This window comes from Pipistrellus kuhlii, unplaced genomic scaffold (genome assembly GCF_014108245.1).
Source record: "Pipistrellus kuhlii isolate mPipKuh1 unplaced genomic scaffold, mPipKuh1.p scaffold_m20_p_2, whole genome shotgun sequence".
NCBI lineage: Eukaryota > Metazoa > Chordata > Mammalia > Chiroptera > Vespertilionidae > Pipistrellus > Pipistrellus kuhlii.
Genome location: NW_023425515.1, coordinates 84,009,490 through 84,022,704, shown reverse-complemented (window position 1 = coordinate 84,022,704; position 13,215 = coordinate 84,009,490). Strand labels below are relative to the sequence as shown.

The 13,215-nt window shown below is 37.7% G+C and overlaps 1 protein-coding gene across 2 annotated transcripts in view; it reads right to left on the bottom strand.

Moving 5' to 3' along the window:
- GBE1 (1,4-alpha-glucan branching enzyme 1) overlaps positions 1-13,215 on the bottom strand; it is a 285,247-nt gene that overhangs the window by 77,105 nt on the left and 194,927 nt on the right. For both annotated transcript variants that reach the window (XM_045584062.1, XM_036444398.2), the window contains one exon: positions 8,937-9,108. In XM_045584062.1, coding sequence (XP_045440018.1) covers positions 8,937-9,108 — 172 coding nt within the window. The remainder of the gene's footprint in view (positions 1-8,936; positions 9,109-13,215) is intronic.

The following is a 13,215-nucleotide window of genomic DNA, read 5'->3' as shown; positions in this document are numbered from 1 at the left end:
TAAGGTACAGGCTTCCGAGTTTTAAATTGATTAAGGTAGTCACATATCTAATAGTTTTGCACAACTTCCAGCGTAAAGCAATAGAATGAGCCAGGATTTCTAGAATTTTCAGACGTGTGAGCTCCATATAGAACCAGCTGCAGGAACTCACAAGGTCTACTTTAGTTTGGTTTTATTTGGAAAAGTGTTTTGCAGTTTCTAAGCAAACCTGATAGCCCCTTTCATTATTTTCTTACATTATCTACAGATTGTAACAACTTTACAGACTCTACTTTTATAAATGAAATATAACATTAAAATCTCTCTTTAAACCCCAGTTCTCCTTGCTATACATGGAGACATCGTTATCTGCACAGGTTATTTTTTATCAGAATATAATTGAATAAAACAATATGTAACTAAGGCCTTGTTGGAATGGCCATATTTATGAGTGACACTCATTGTGTCACGGAGAACCAGTTACTTTTAAAGAACTGAAGCTGATTTTATTTCTGGATACAATGCCTGCTAATTCCCTCAGGAAATGTGGTCATGTGCTTGGCTGGCACAGTGCAGTCCCACAGCTCAGAAAGGATACCGCCTGGCAGGTTAGGGACATTAACATGTTCTGATGATTCTGAGAGAAGAGGAATGTACCCACAGGTATAGTCCTGCAGGTAAAATTTAGTGTATGATTTGTTAGGCTTGGCTTTCTAACCAAAAGCTAACAACAACAAAAACAACAAATAGAACTGTTTTATTTTTATTTTCTCTCAATTCAGCATATCTTTATTGAAAGCAGGCTCTGGACAGGGTGCAGGTCCTGGACATACAATGATGAATAAAACAGCTAGAGGCCCCTGGTTTCATGGACTTAGTGAAGGAGTAAGACAACAAATGCATAAGCTAACATGAACATCTAATTACAATTTGAAAATCCATGCAAGAATTAAACAGAACAATGTAATAAGGGATAGCTAGAAGGCTACTTAAATGTACATGAACTGTTGAGTATAACTGCATGTACAATTAAAAATGTAGCATACTCTGAAACTCCTCTCTGGTGGAGAAGAGAAGGAATTTTTGAACTTGCCTATACACGTGACTATTTAAAAACATGGTCATTTATGTTCAAAGCCTGAGGATTTAGTTAAAAAAAAAAAAAAAAAAAAAGCCAGAGATCTCTCATGACAGAGATTTAATAAATGTCAGTTTCCCTTCTCTTAAGTTTCCCTCTAAGAATCAGTCTTACAAAAAACACACTAATATTCATTCTCCAGCATTTTTGATAAGCATAGTCTCATCAAAATAGAAACTTCTAAAAGTCCAATCTGAGATTCTTTATAAAATTTTCCAGGAAGAAATTACTTAATTTGAAGTACTTGGGCTTTTCGATAGAAAAGTAAGTCAGGGGTTCTACGAATGCATGGGAGAGACTGAGGGAATGAGAGAGAAAGAGGAAGGGAGGAGGAGGATTCAGGGAGTAGGAGCTGGGAAGCGATTCTGTGCCACAGAAAATTTCCAAAAACTTGGTGAAAGAAGACTTTGTGGATGAAGAAGACTCTCTGATAAGAAAACAATAAAAATCTGTAGCACTATTATACTGGGTCTCGGGCATGGAGTCCACCCCATCTTAAAGGGGAGAGTGGCTTCTCCTAGGAACTCATCAGCACCACCACCCAGACAGGCCTTGGAAATTGCCCATGACCCGGCAGCCACTCCAGTCAAAATCTTGCTGCCATACCCACAGACCTGTGGAACCTGGGCCCTCCACCTAAAAAGGTGCACCACTCCCACAGCAGTAAGTGCGACTTACCCCTCCCCAGTGACAGACCTCCAGACACCACAGTGCGCAGACCTCTTGGGAGTTACTGTGATTTTGCACAGAGAAGGATGTGCTGCCCACAGAAATTCTGAATTCCCTCTTCCTGAATAACTGCCCATAGACACCCTAGCTGTGTAACTTCAGTGGCAGGTCCCGAGAGTCCGTCAGAGCTCTGTACCACCAGCAAAGACACTGCCACAGTCATGCATTTCCAGCAAGCAGGTCCCCGGAGCCCATCAATCAACAGGACACTCTTGGGAGCCTCTGTGAGCACACACTAGGTGTGATCTTGGATAAATAAGAATACACTACCCCAGCAGTAGAAATTCTAAATTCCCTCATCCTGGATACCTGCCCATAGACATGAAAGGAAACCACGAGGAAATGAAGAATGACACAGCTGCAGTAAAGAACACAATGGAAGGCGTAAACAGTAGACTAGAAGAGGCTGAGGATCGCATCAGTGAATTAGAAGACAAGGCATGAAAAACCACACAAACACAGCAGCAACTAAAAAGAAATTTAAAAAGCAAGAGGAGAGCCTAAGGGAGCTGTGAGACAACACAAAACAAAACAACATTCAAATATTAGAGTACCAAAAGGAGAGGAAGAGAAGCAAGGAATAGAAAACCCGTTTAAAGAAATAATGACAGAAAACTTCCCTGATATTGGCAAGAAAAAACCTATGTAAGTCCAAGCAAATAGAGTCCCAATCAAGATGAACCCCAAAAGACCAACACCAAGACACATCATAATTAAACTGGTGAACACCAATGACAAACTAAGAATCTTAAAGGCTGCCAGAGACACAGAGAGTTACGTTGACGGGATCTCCAATTAGAATGTCAACTGATTTCTCAACAGAAATACACCAGGCTAGAAGGGAATGGAATTAAATATACAAGGTAATGCAAAGCAAGGGACTGAATTTAAGAATATTATACCCAGCAATGCTATCATTCAAAATTAAAGGTGGAATCAGGAGCTTCACAGACAAAAAGGGAGTTTATTACCACCAAGCCAGCAATGCAAGAAATGCTAAAGGTACTGCTGTAAAAAGACAAAACAGAAAGGCAAGAAGAAACAAAAACATTAAGAAAAAATGAGGATAAATAAGTACTTATCAATAATAACATTAAACGTAAATGGATTAAATGTCCAATCAAAAGACATAGGGTAGCTGAATGGATAAGAAAACATGAACCATAAATTTCCTATCTTCAAAAGACCCACCACAAAACAAAGGATTCACACAGACTGATAGTGAAGGGATGGAAAAATTTTTTTTCAGGCAAATAGAAATTAGAAAAAAGCTGGGATTGCAATACTTATATCTGACAAAATAGACCCCAAAGCAAAGGCCATAACAAGAGATAAAGAAGGCCACTACATAATACTAAAGGGAAGAATTCAACAAGAAGATATAACTTTAGTAAACATATAGGCAACCAATACAGGAGCACCCAAATACACAAAACAACTTTCAGACGATATTAAGAGAAAGAATGATAGCAACACAATCATAGTAGGAAACTTTAATAACCCACTGACACAACTGGATAAATCCTCTAAATAAAAAATCAGCAAAGAAACATCAATCCTAAATGACTCACTAGATCAGATGGATTTAATTGATATATTCAGAATATTTCACCCCATATTAATTGACATCTTCAGAATATTTCACCCTATATATTCCATGGCTTCATTCCAAATAAGCCATGGAATATATGTTCTTCTCAAGTGCACATGGAATATTTTCAAAAATAGACCACATACTGGGTCATGGGCAAAGTCTCTTCAAATTCAAGAAGACTGAAATTCAAGCATCTTCTTAGACTACAATGGCATAAGATTAGAAATAAACTATAATAAAGACAGTCAAAAAAATTCAAACACTTAGAAGCTGAATAGCATGCTATTAAACAATGATTGAGTTACTAAAGAGATCAAAGAAGAAATTTAAAACATTCTGTAAACTAATGACAATAAAAGCACAATAACCCAAAATCTATGGGACAGAATGAAAGCAGTCCTGAGAGGGAAGTTTATAGCTCTACAGGCCTACCTCAAAAAACAAGAAAAAAAATTGTAGTAAATTATATAACTCTACATCTTAAGGAATTAGAAAGCGAACAACAAGAAAAGCCACAAGTGGGCAGGAGGAAGGAGATAATAAAGATTAGAGCAGAAATAAATGACATAGAGAGAAAAAATTGAACAAATTAATAAACAAAAACAAACAAAAAAAATAAATAAAAGATAAATGAAACCAAGAGTTGATTCTTTGAAAGGATAAACAAGATTGATAAACCTCTGGCCAGACTCACCAAGAGGCAGACTGAGGACCCAAATAAACAAAATCAGAAATAAAAGAGATGAAATAACAACAGAACCCAGAAAAATACAAAGGATTGTTAAAAAATACTATGAACAACTCTATTCCAACAAACTAGACAGGCTGGAGGAAATAAACATATTCCTAGAAAAATACAACCTTCCAAAACTCTACCACGAAGAATCTAAAAATCTCAATAGATCAATAACTATGGAAGATATTGAAGCAGTCATTAAAAAGCTTTCAGCAAACAAAAGCTTCATAGGAGAGTTTTACCGAACATTCAAGGAAGAACCAAAACCTATCCTCCACAGACTATTCCAAAATATTCAAGAGGAAGGAACACTTCTAAGCTCCTTTCATGAAGTCAGCATCACACTAATACCAAAACCAGATAAAGACAACACAATGAAAGAGAATTAGAGGCCAATATCCCTCATGAACATAATGCCAAAATCCTCAACAAAATCCTAGCATATCTGATCCAGCAGTACATTAGAAAGGTCATACATACACCAACAAGGATTTATCCCAGGAATGCAAGGATGGTACAATATCCACAAATCAATAAACATGATATATCACAGAAACAAACTGAGAGATAAAAATCACATAGTTATATCAATTGTCACAGAAAAAAAACATTTGACAAAAATCCAACACCCTTTCTTGATAAAAACTCTCAGCAAGGTGGGAATAGAAGGATCATACCTCAACACAATAAAAGCTATATATGACAAACCCACAGCAAACATTATACTAAATGGGCAAAAACCAAAACTATTACCCCTAAGAACAATAACAAGAAAAAAACAGGGAAGTCCACTCTCACCACTACTGTTCAACATAGAACTGGAGGTACTAAACATTGCAATTAGACAAAAAGAAGAAATAAAAGACATTCAAATTGGAAAAGAAGTAAAACTGTCCTTATTTGCAGATGAGATGATTCTGTACATAGAAAACCCTAAAGACTCCATCAAAAAATTATTAGACTTAAAAAAAGAATTTGATATTGTAACAGGATACAAAATTAAGGCCAAGAAATCTATGGCATTTCTATACACCACTAGTGAATTTACAGAAAGAGAGACTACAAAAGCAATCCCATTTACCATCACACCAAAAAAAAAAGAGATGCCTAGGAATAAACTTAATTTAGGAGGCAAAAGACCTATACAGCGAAAACCACAGGACACTGAAAGAAGAGATAGAGGGAGAATATAAACAGATGGAAGAACATACTGTTTTCATAGATTGGCAGAATCAAGATGTTTAAAATGTCCATACTATGCAAAGCAATCTATAACTTCGATGCACTCCCCATTAAAATATCAACTACATATTTCACAGAGCTAGAATAAACTCTCCAAAAATTCATCTGAAATAAAAATTTTTAAAAAAGACCCCAGATAACTGCAGCAATTCTGATAAAGAAGAACATAGTAGGTGGTATTTCAATACTAAATATCAAGCTGTATTACAAAGCCACTATTCTCAAAACAGCCTGATATTGGAACAAGATCAGACATATAGACCAATGAAACAGAATAGAGAACCCAGATATCAACCCAAACCATTATGCTCAATTAATATTTGACAAAGGAGGCACGAATATACAGTCTCTTCATAAATAGTGTTGGGAAAATTGGACAGATACATGCAAGAAAAATGAAAGTAGACTATCAACATACATTATAAACTCAAAATGAATAAGGGACTAAACATAAGAAAGGAAATCATAAAAATACTAGAGGAATCCACAGGCAGCAAAATCTCAGACATATGCCAAAGTAATTTCTTCACCTATACTGCCTAATCCTAGGGCTGTGGTCGGCAAACCTCGGCTCACAAGCCACACGCGGATCTTTGGCCCCTTGAGTGTGGCTCTTCCACAAAATACCACGTGCAGGCACACATGTACAATGAGATTGAAACTTTGTGGCCCATGTGCAGAAGTCAGTCTTTGGCCTGGGTGAGCCTATTTTGAAGAAGTGGTTCTAATGCTGAGCCAAAGAGCCGCATATGGCTCATGAGCCACGGTTTGCCAACCTCTGTTCTAGAGCAATGGCAACTAGAGAGACAATAAACAAGTGGGACTACATCAAAATAAAAAGCTTTTGCACAGCAACAGAAACAATTAATAAAAATATAACAAAGCCACTGCATGAGACTACATATAATATTTGCCAATGTTATCCCAATAACCATTTAATCTCCAAGATTGATAGGGAACTCAAACAACTTAACAAAGGGAAGATAAACAACCCAATTAAAAAAAATGGCAACGAACCAAAATAGGTACTTTTTGAAAGAAGATAGAAGGAAGGCCAAGAAACATTTGAAAACATGCTCAAAGTCACTAATTATCTGAGAGATGCAAATCAAAACAATAATACAGTACCATCTCACACTTGTCAGAATGGCTATCATCAACAAATCAACAAGTGACAAGTGCTGGTGAGGATGCAGAGAAGAAGGGACCCTCATGCACTGCTGGTGGGAATTCAGACTGGTGCAACCACTGTAGAGAACAGTATGGAGTTTCCTAAGCAAACTAAAAATGGAATTCCCATTCGACCCAGTGATCCCACTTCTAGGAATATATCCAAAGAAACTAGAAACACCAATCAGAAAGGATATATGCACCTTTATGTTCATAATAGCATAATTCACCATTGTTAAGGTTTGGAAACAGCCTAAGTGATGAGTGGATTGAAAAACTGGTACATTTACAAAACAGAATACTATGCGGTGGTAAAATAGAAGAAGTTCTTACCATTTGCAACAGCATGGATGGAGCTGGAGAACATTATGCTAAGTGAAATAAGCCAATCAGAGAAAGATAAATATCACATGATTCATTTGTAGAATATAATGAACAGCATAAACTGATAGACAGAAACAAAACCAGAGATGGAGAAACATTGATCAGACCATCAAACCTCAGAAGGAAGATAGGGGAGGGTGAGGGTAAGAGGAAGAGATCAACCAAAGGACTTGTATACATGTATATAAGCCTAACAAATGGACACAGACTACAGAGGGATGAGGGCATGAGTGGGGGAGGGGGAATGTGGGGATAAGGACACATATATAATACCTTAATCAATAAAAAAAAATTAAGCTAGCCTTCAATATGCATTACCATGCTGTCTCTCTCTAGCTGAAAAGCTGGCAAATATACTAAAATTCAAATGTTCAAATTGACTTTGTTAACCAAATAGAAAAGAAAACTGTATTAATTGGTTTACATATTTTATCAATTAAGAACCTTCAGATAATAATGTACTCTGAACACTCATATTTTTAAAAAAACATTTCTTTGCTCATCATAATGTCCTGGGCCATGGCTTTCACATTTTTAATAAAATGCACTGGTATACAATTACTTCAAAGAAACCCAATAATCCAATATCCTATATAATAAAACCCTAATATGCAAATTGACCAGAGGAACAACTGGTCGATATTATGAATACTGATACTGATCACCAGTGGGCACACTCACTGCATGAGCTGCCCCCTGGTGTTCAGTATGCTCCCACAGGGGGGCTCCACTTAGCCAGAAGCCGAGTTTATGGCTGGCAAGTGCAGCAGTGATGGCAGGAGACTCTTCCACCTCCGCTGAGGATGGGTGGTAAGGAATAAAGGATCCTGAACTATGAGAATCCCAGACTGTAAAACGAATGTCTGACTGCCAGTTTAGGCCTGATGACCACGGGGATTGGACCTACGCCAGCAGGCGGACATCCCCTGAGGTGTCCCGGCTTGTGAGAGGGCACAGGTGGGGGTGAGGGACTCCCCGCCCGCCCCCATACATGAATTTTGTGCATCAGGCCTGTAATCCTATATAATAATATCCTAATATGCTAAGTGTTCAACAATTCTTTCAATTGTTTGACCAGTTGCTAGATGCCCTGAGTGGTAGGTTAGTTTGCAGCTGGCGACCGGATGATCTGAGCTGGGCGAGATGGGCCAGACACGCCCTGGACCCCTCCTGTAGTCCCTCCTCTGCTCCAATTGTGCACTGGTGGGGTCCCTCACCCTGGCCGGTGACCTCTCACAATCTGGGACCCATCAGGGTATGTTGGAGAGCCAGTTTGGCCCGATCCCCATAGGTCAGGCCAAGCTATCCCAACAATGCATAAATCTATAATATGTTATGACATAACAAATATAAAGGCTCTGAAAATAGTTCACTCCACTTGTCAAAAATCCTATATGATAAAAGGCTAATACGCAAATTGTCCCCCCAGGTAGGAATTCGACAGACCAGGAGTTAGATCTGCACTGACCACTAGAGGATGGCGCAGAGCATAGTGGGCGTCAATGACATGGCACTGGCAGCAGGTGACATGGAGGTGCTGCCAGCCTCAATGTGCCCCGAGGAGAGCAGGACTGTGGTGGGATGTTGGAGCAGGTGAGAGGGCAGTGGGTTCAAAGGGAGGCCCTGGCCGGCAGTGGTGGCAGGTTGTCGGGAGAAGGAAGGCCCCAGCTAGCAGCTGGCAGCTGCTAGGGACCCTACCTGTGCATGAATTTCATGCACTGGGCCTCTAGTATTAAATAAAATACCAATTATTACACTGCTTTTACATCATGTACTATTTTAACAGTCTTACAGCAATTTAATGTTTGCACTTTACACATGACAGAATATTACAGATATAAAGTTATAATTTTCTACTTTAAACCTAAATAGCCAGAGCAAAATATTCCGGATGACTTATGCACATGTAGTATCAGTTATCATTTTAAACTACAGGTTGGATTATGTGCTCCATTCGTACTTACCCATGAAGTTGAGATAGCCTTCTCCACCAAGGGCATGAGTAATGAGTCGAATCATTTTATGAAGCTGAATTCCACGATCAATAACTGGAGTAAAAGGGGTCAGAACACTCATGTTGGTATACATTTCAGCATCCATCAACCAAAATGCCAGTGTCTTATCCCCAACGAGTGCCTGCAGAAGTAAAAGTCACTGAGGTGAATACGAGGAATAGGAAGGAAACAGCTATAATTTACACCAGAATAGCACAGGATGAGAAACAATGAAGGGGAGATGTGTGAATTAGTATTAATGTAACTCATATGCCAATGATTACTTTCAATTCTAAAGAAGAGCTGGTAAAATGTGTTAGAGATCAACACATGTTTTCAGGATTGATTTGATTTTATTAAAGAGTTTGGTAAAAAAATTCATTATCAGCTGCCTATTATAAATGAGCAGATACTTCAAATTTTCTAAAGTTGGAATAAATATCCTATATTATAAAAGGCTAATATGCAAATTGTCCCTTCGACCAGGAGTTCAACCAGGGAATGGGGCTGGCCAGCCAATTGCCTGTGGCCCCTAGCCCCAGCCAGATGGCCTAATCTGTCCAAACTCGGGCACGAATTTGTGCACTGGGCCTAATTTATTATAATGTTGAGAATTTACAATAGCTTGCATATCATAGATTTATTTTGAAACAATTTAAATTTTTAAAAATATTGATATATATCTATATATATCTATATATATATATATAGATATATATATATCCTTATAGTAATATGCAAATTAATCATCACTCTGCTACACAAGCCACGTCCACCAACCAATCAGAGTGAGTATAAAAATTAACCCAACAAAGATGGTGGTTAATTTGCATACATGGAGGGAGGAAGGAGTGAAGACTGAAGATAGCATAGAAGGAAGAGAGAGGGAAAGTGGAAAGCAAGGTGGCTGCATCTGCTGGAGGGAAAGCACTAGCAGTGCCTGCAGGGCTGGGCGAGGCGCTCAGCAGTGGCCCATGCAGTCCCAGAGGAGGTGTCCCACCCCTCCCGCTGCAGAGGGAGAGGTTGCGGTGGTGGGAGGGAAGCCTGCCAAAAGTCTTGCAGGACTATTCCTGCAACAGGTGCCTAGTATATATATATGCAGGTACATGTATTTATATGTCTATATATACTTATATATAAAATATATATAAACATAGCACAATGGACTCTACTCCCCTTCAGCAGAGGGTTGACAACTTTTTCTTAAAATGTAAAATTTGCTTCCACATTGTATTTGTCGTTTAATCTAAAATGTTTTGTTTTATATGTAAATACAATCCTCTCTAATAAAGAGGGGGAATATGCTAATTGACTATCACACTCTCACAAAGATGGTGGTGCCCACAGCCAATAAGGAAGGAATATGCTAATTAATGCCATGTCCTCAAAGATGGTGGCACCCACAGCTACAAGATGGTGGCACCCACCAGGCAAGCACTTTCCTCCAGAATCCCCCAGACCACTTTTCCTCCCCAGGTACCCAAGGCTGGCCTGAGGCACAGGCAAGTTTCCGATGGCAGCTGCCCAGCCCACGCCTGAGGTGTAGGCAAGCCACCAATGGCAGCTGTCCAGCCGCCCAGGGCTGCCCGAAGCTCAGGTAACCAGGTTCGGCTGAGGCTTGCACTGGTAGCAGTGGCAGCAGCAGAGGTGTGATGGAGGCATTACCTTCCCCTGACCGCCCGGTTGCCTTCCACCCCTGAGGGCTTCCGGACTGTGAGGGGGCAGGCCGGCCTACGGAACCCTCCTCCAGTGCATAAATTTTCATGCACCAGGCCTCTAGTAATCAATAAATAGGGCAGGTTACTCAGAGAAACACCCTGAGTAGAAGAGAGGCCTCATAACAACATGAATTATTCATGGTTAAAAACAGCTAACTAACACAAAAATTTTTATTAACAAAAAAATAATATGTGTATGTAAAACATAATAGAGATTAAACTATTACCTTATTACAATTATTTTGAGTTTTAAAAAAATATTTTTACTTACAAACCTGTTATACTCTGTAATCTATTTTGAATTAAAATGACTTGTCTTTAAAATATACTGTTCCAAGGTTACCTCCTCATTCCGTAAATCTTGTCTTTATGCTGTGGGCCACGAATGAATTGGCTCAGAATATGGTTCTTGCCACAAGTATTTTCAAAGTTTGATTAGATGGTAATTGTCATTTGTGTTATGTGAGTTTAAATTATTTTGCAACCTCTTTGTTCTCTGACTTCTAGGTAAATATTTTAAATCTAAAAATACAAATAATGTGAACTGTCTTGAATTTAATTGAGCCCTATACCTCCTGCTTCCCAAAAAATTCATAGTGAAGTCTCAATCACCAATGTGATTATATTTGGAGACAGGGTAAAGTGGTAATCAGGATTAAATGAGTCATAAGGGTGAGGTCCTAATCCAGTAAATTGTGCCCTTATTTGAATAGGGGAAAAAACATGCCAGGGATAAATGTGCACAAAGACCACTAGAGGACACAGAGAAAATGTCACCTGCAAACCTAGGAGAGAGGCCTCAGGAGAAACTAAACCTGCTGACACCTTAATCTTGTACTTCTAGCACTATGAGAAATACATTTGTTTAAGCACCCTGTCTATGGTGTTTTGTTGTGGCAGCCCTAGCAAACTAATACACATACTAATAAAATATAGCTTTAATATGACATATAACAGAGTTCCATATGAATGTAGTTTGAAAATAGGCTCTAATGTTAAAAAGAATCTGAAAACAATGTATATAAGATATAAATATATTTGTTAAAATTGACATCATTATTTCTTAAACAAGTTCTCCTTTCCACTTGTTTTGAATTGTCTATATTTTTATCGATAACTGCTTATTTCTGTAAGCTCTGATTCTGTTATGAAATCATTTTGATCAATTCTGTTACATTTTTACTATGATGTATATATTTCTATATTATTCATTTTATAAATATACAGGATGGCACAAAAGTAGGTTTGTAATTGTTCTTATGGAAAATACTAGTAATATAGTAATTAATAGATAATAATATAGGAATAAACTGTTTTACCCCTACTCACAACTGTAAATCTACTTTTGACCTACCTTGTATATTTATAAATTTTATTAGATGTATTAGAAATTTGCTTTTAGAAAAAACTAGGGAACTTGCATCTTTTTATATATTCCTGACAATCTGTAACACAAGGCAGAATTTCCTGAATCTTTAAAGTATGAAATAATTCTAGATAAATTTATAATGTTTCTATACATTTTAGAGAATAATATGAAAGTAATCTACCAGTTTCATCTTCAGTTTGTTTATCCCATTCATTTATTTATTATTTCATTCATTCCTATATAATAAATACATATGGAAATTCAAAATGTGCTATAACTGCTAGGAGTATGTAACAGAAAGATATGATTTATGTATGTATTCTAATTTTCATATTGTTATATTTCTGGTGACAGGTTTTCAACATCCTTAAATTACTATTATTCATTTATTATTCTGCACTATTTTGGTTCTGTTGTGTCTTTTTCACGTTTATTTTATCTGCTTTACAGCCAATTTTAGTTGAAAAGATAGCAGTGCTCCAATTTGAAAGATGCAAAATTTAACATATGCCTAGTTCATGAGTCAGCACACTTTCTATAAAGGCGAAATAGTACATATTTTAGGCATTATGGGCCACTTTCTCTGTCTCAGCTACTTAAAAGCAGCTATACACATAATGAGAATGAATGAGAATGGCTGTGTTCCAATTAGCTTTACCAAAATAGGAAGCACACAGAAATGGCCCATGGGTCTTAGGAACTGACCTCTCTGATCTACTTACACTTGCTTAATAATTAGAGAAGACACCTGAAAAACCATCTGCAAATTTCTGCTAAAATAAAAAAGAAGCTTATTGCTCAAACTTTAATTTTCTCATTATGTATATGAGAAATGATTTTTAAAATGTTACTTTCTCATTTTTATAATGTTGAAAGAATACATTTTATGTTGTTTATGTGAGGATTAACATAGTTTTAGGTAACTAATTGGCCATTTTCCCCTATGTATTTATGTTTATTGAGTAACTAGGCACAGTCATAGTACTAAGGCTGAAATTACAAAGATATAAAAACACATTTTCTGCCTAAAACATGATGAGAACATAAATGATGGAGCAACTATTCTTGCCCTAGATGACTAGAGGAAGGCTTCAGAGAGAATGTGGTATCTGAGCCGGGCTGTTGGGTATTTTATAGGCGCTTCCAGGGGAAGCAGGCACTT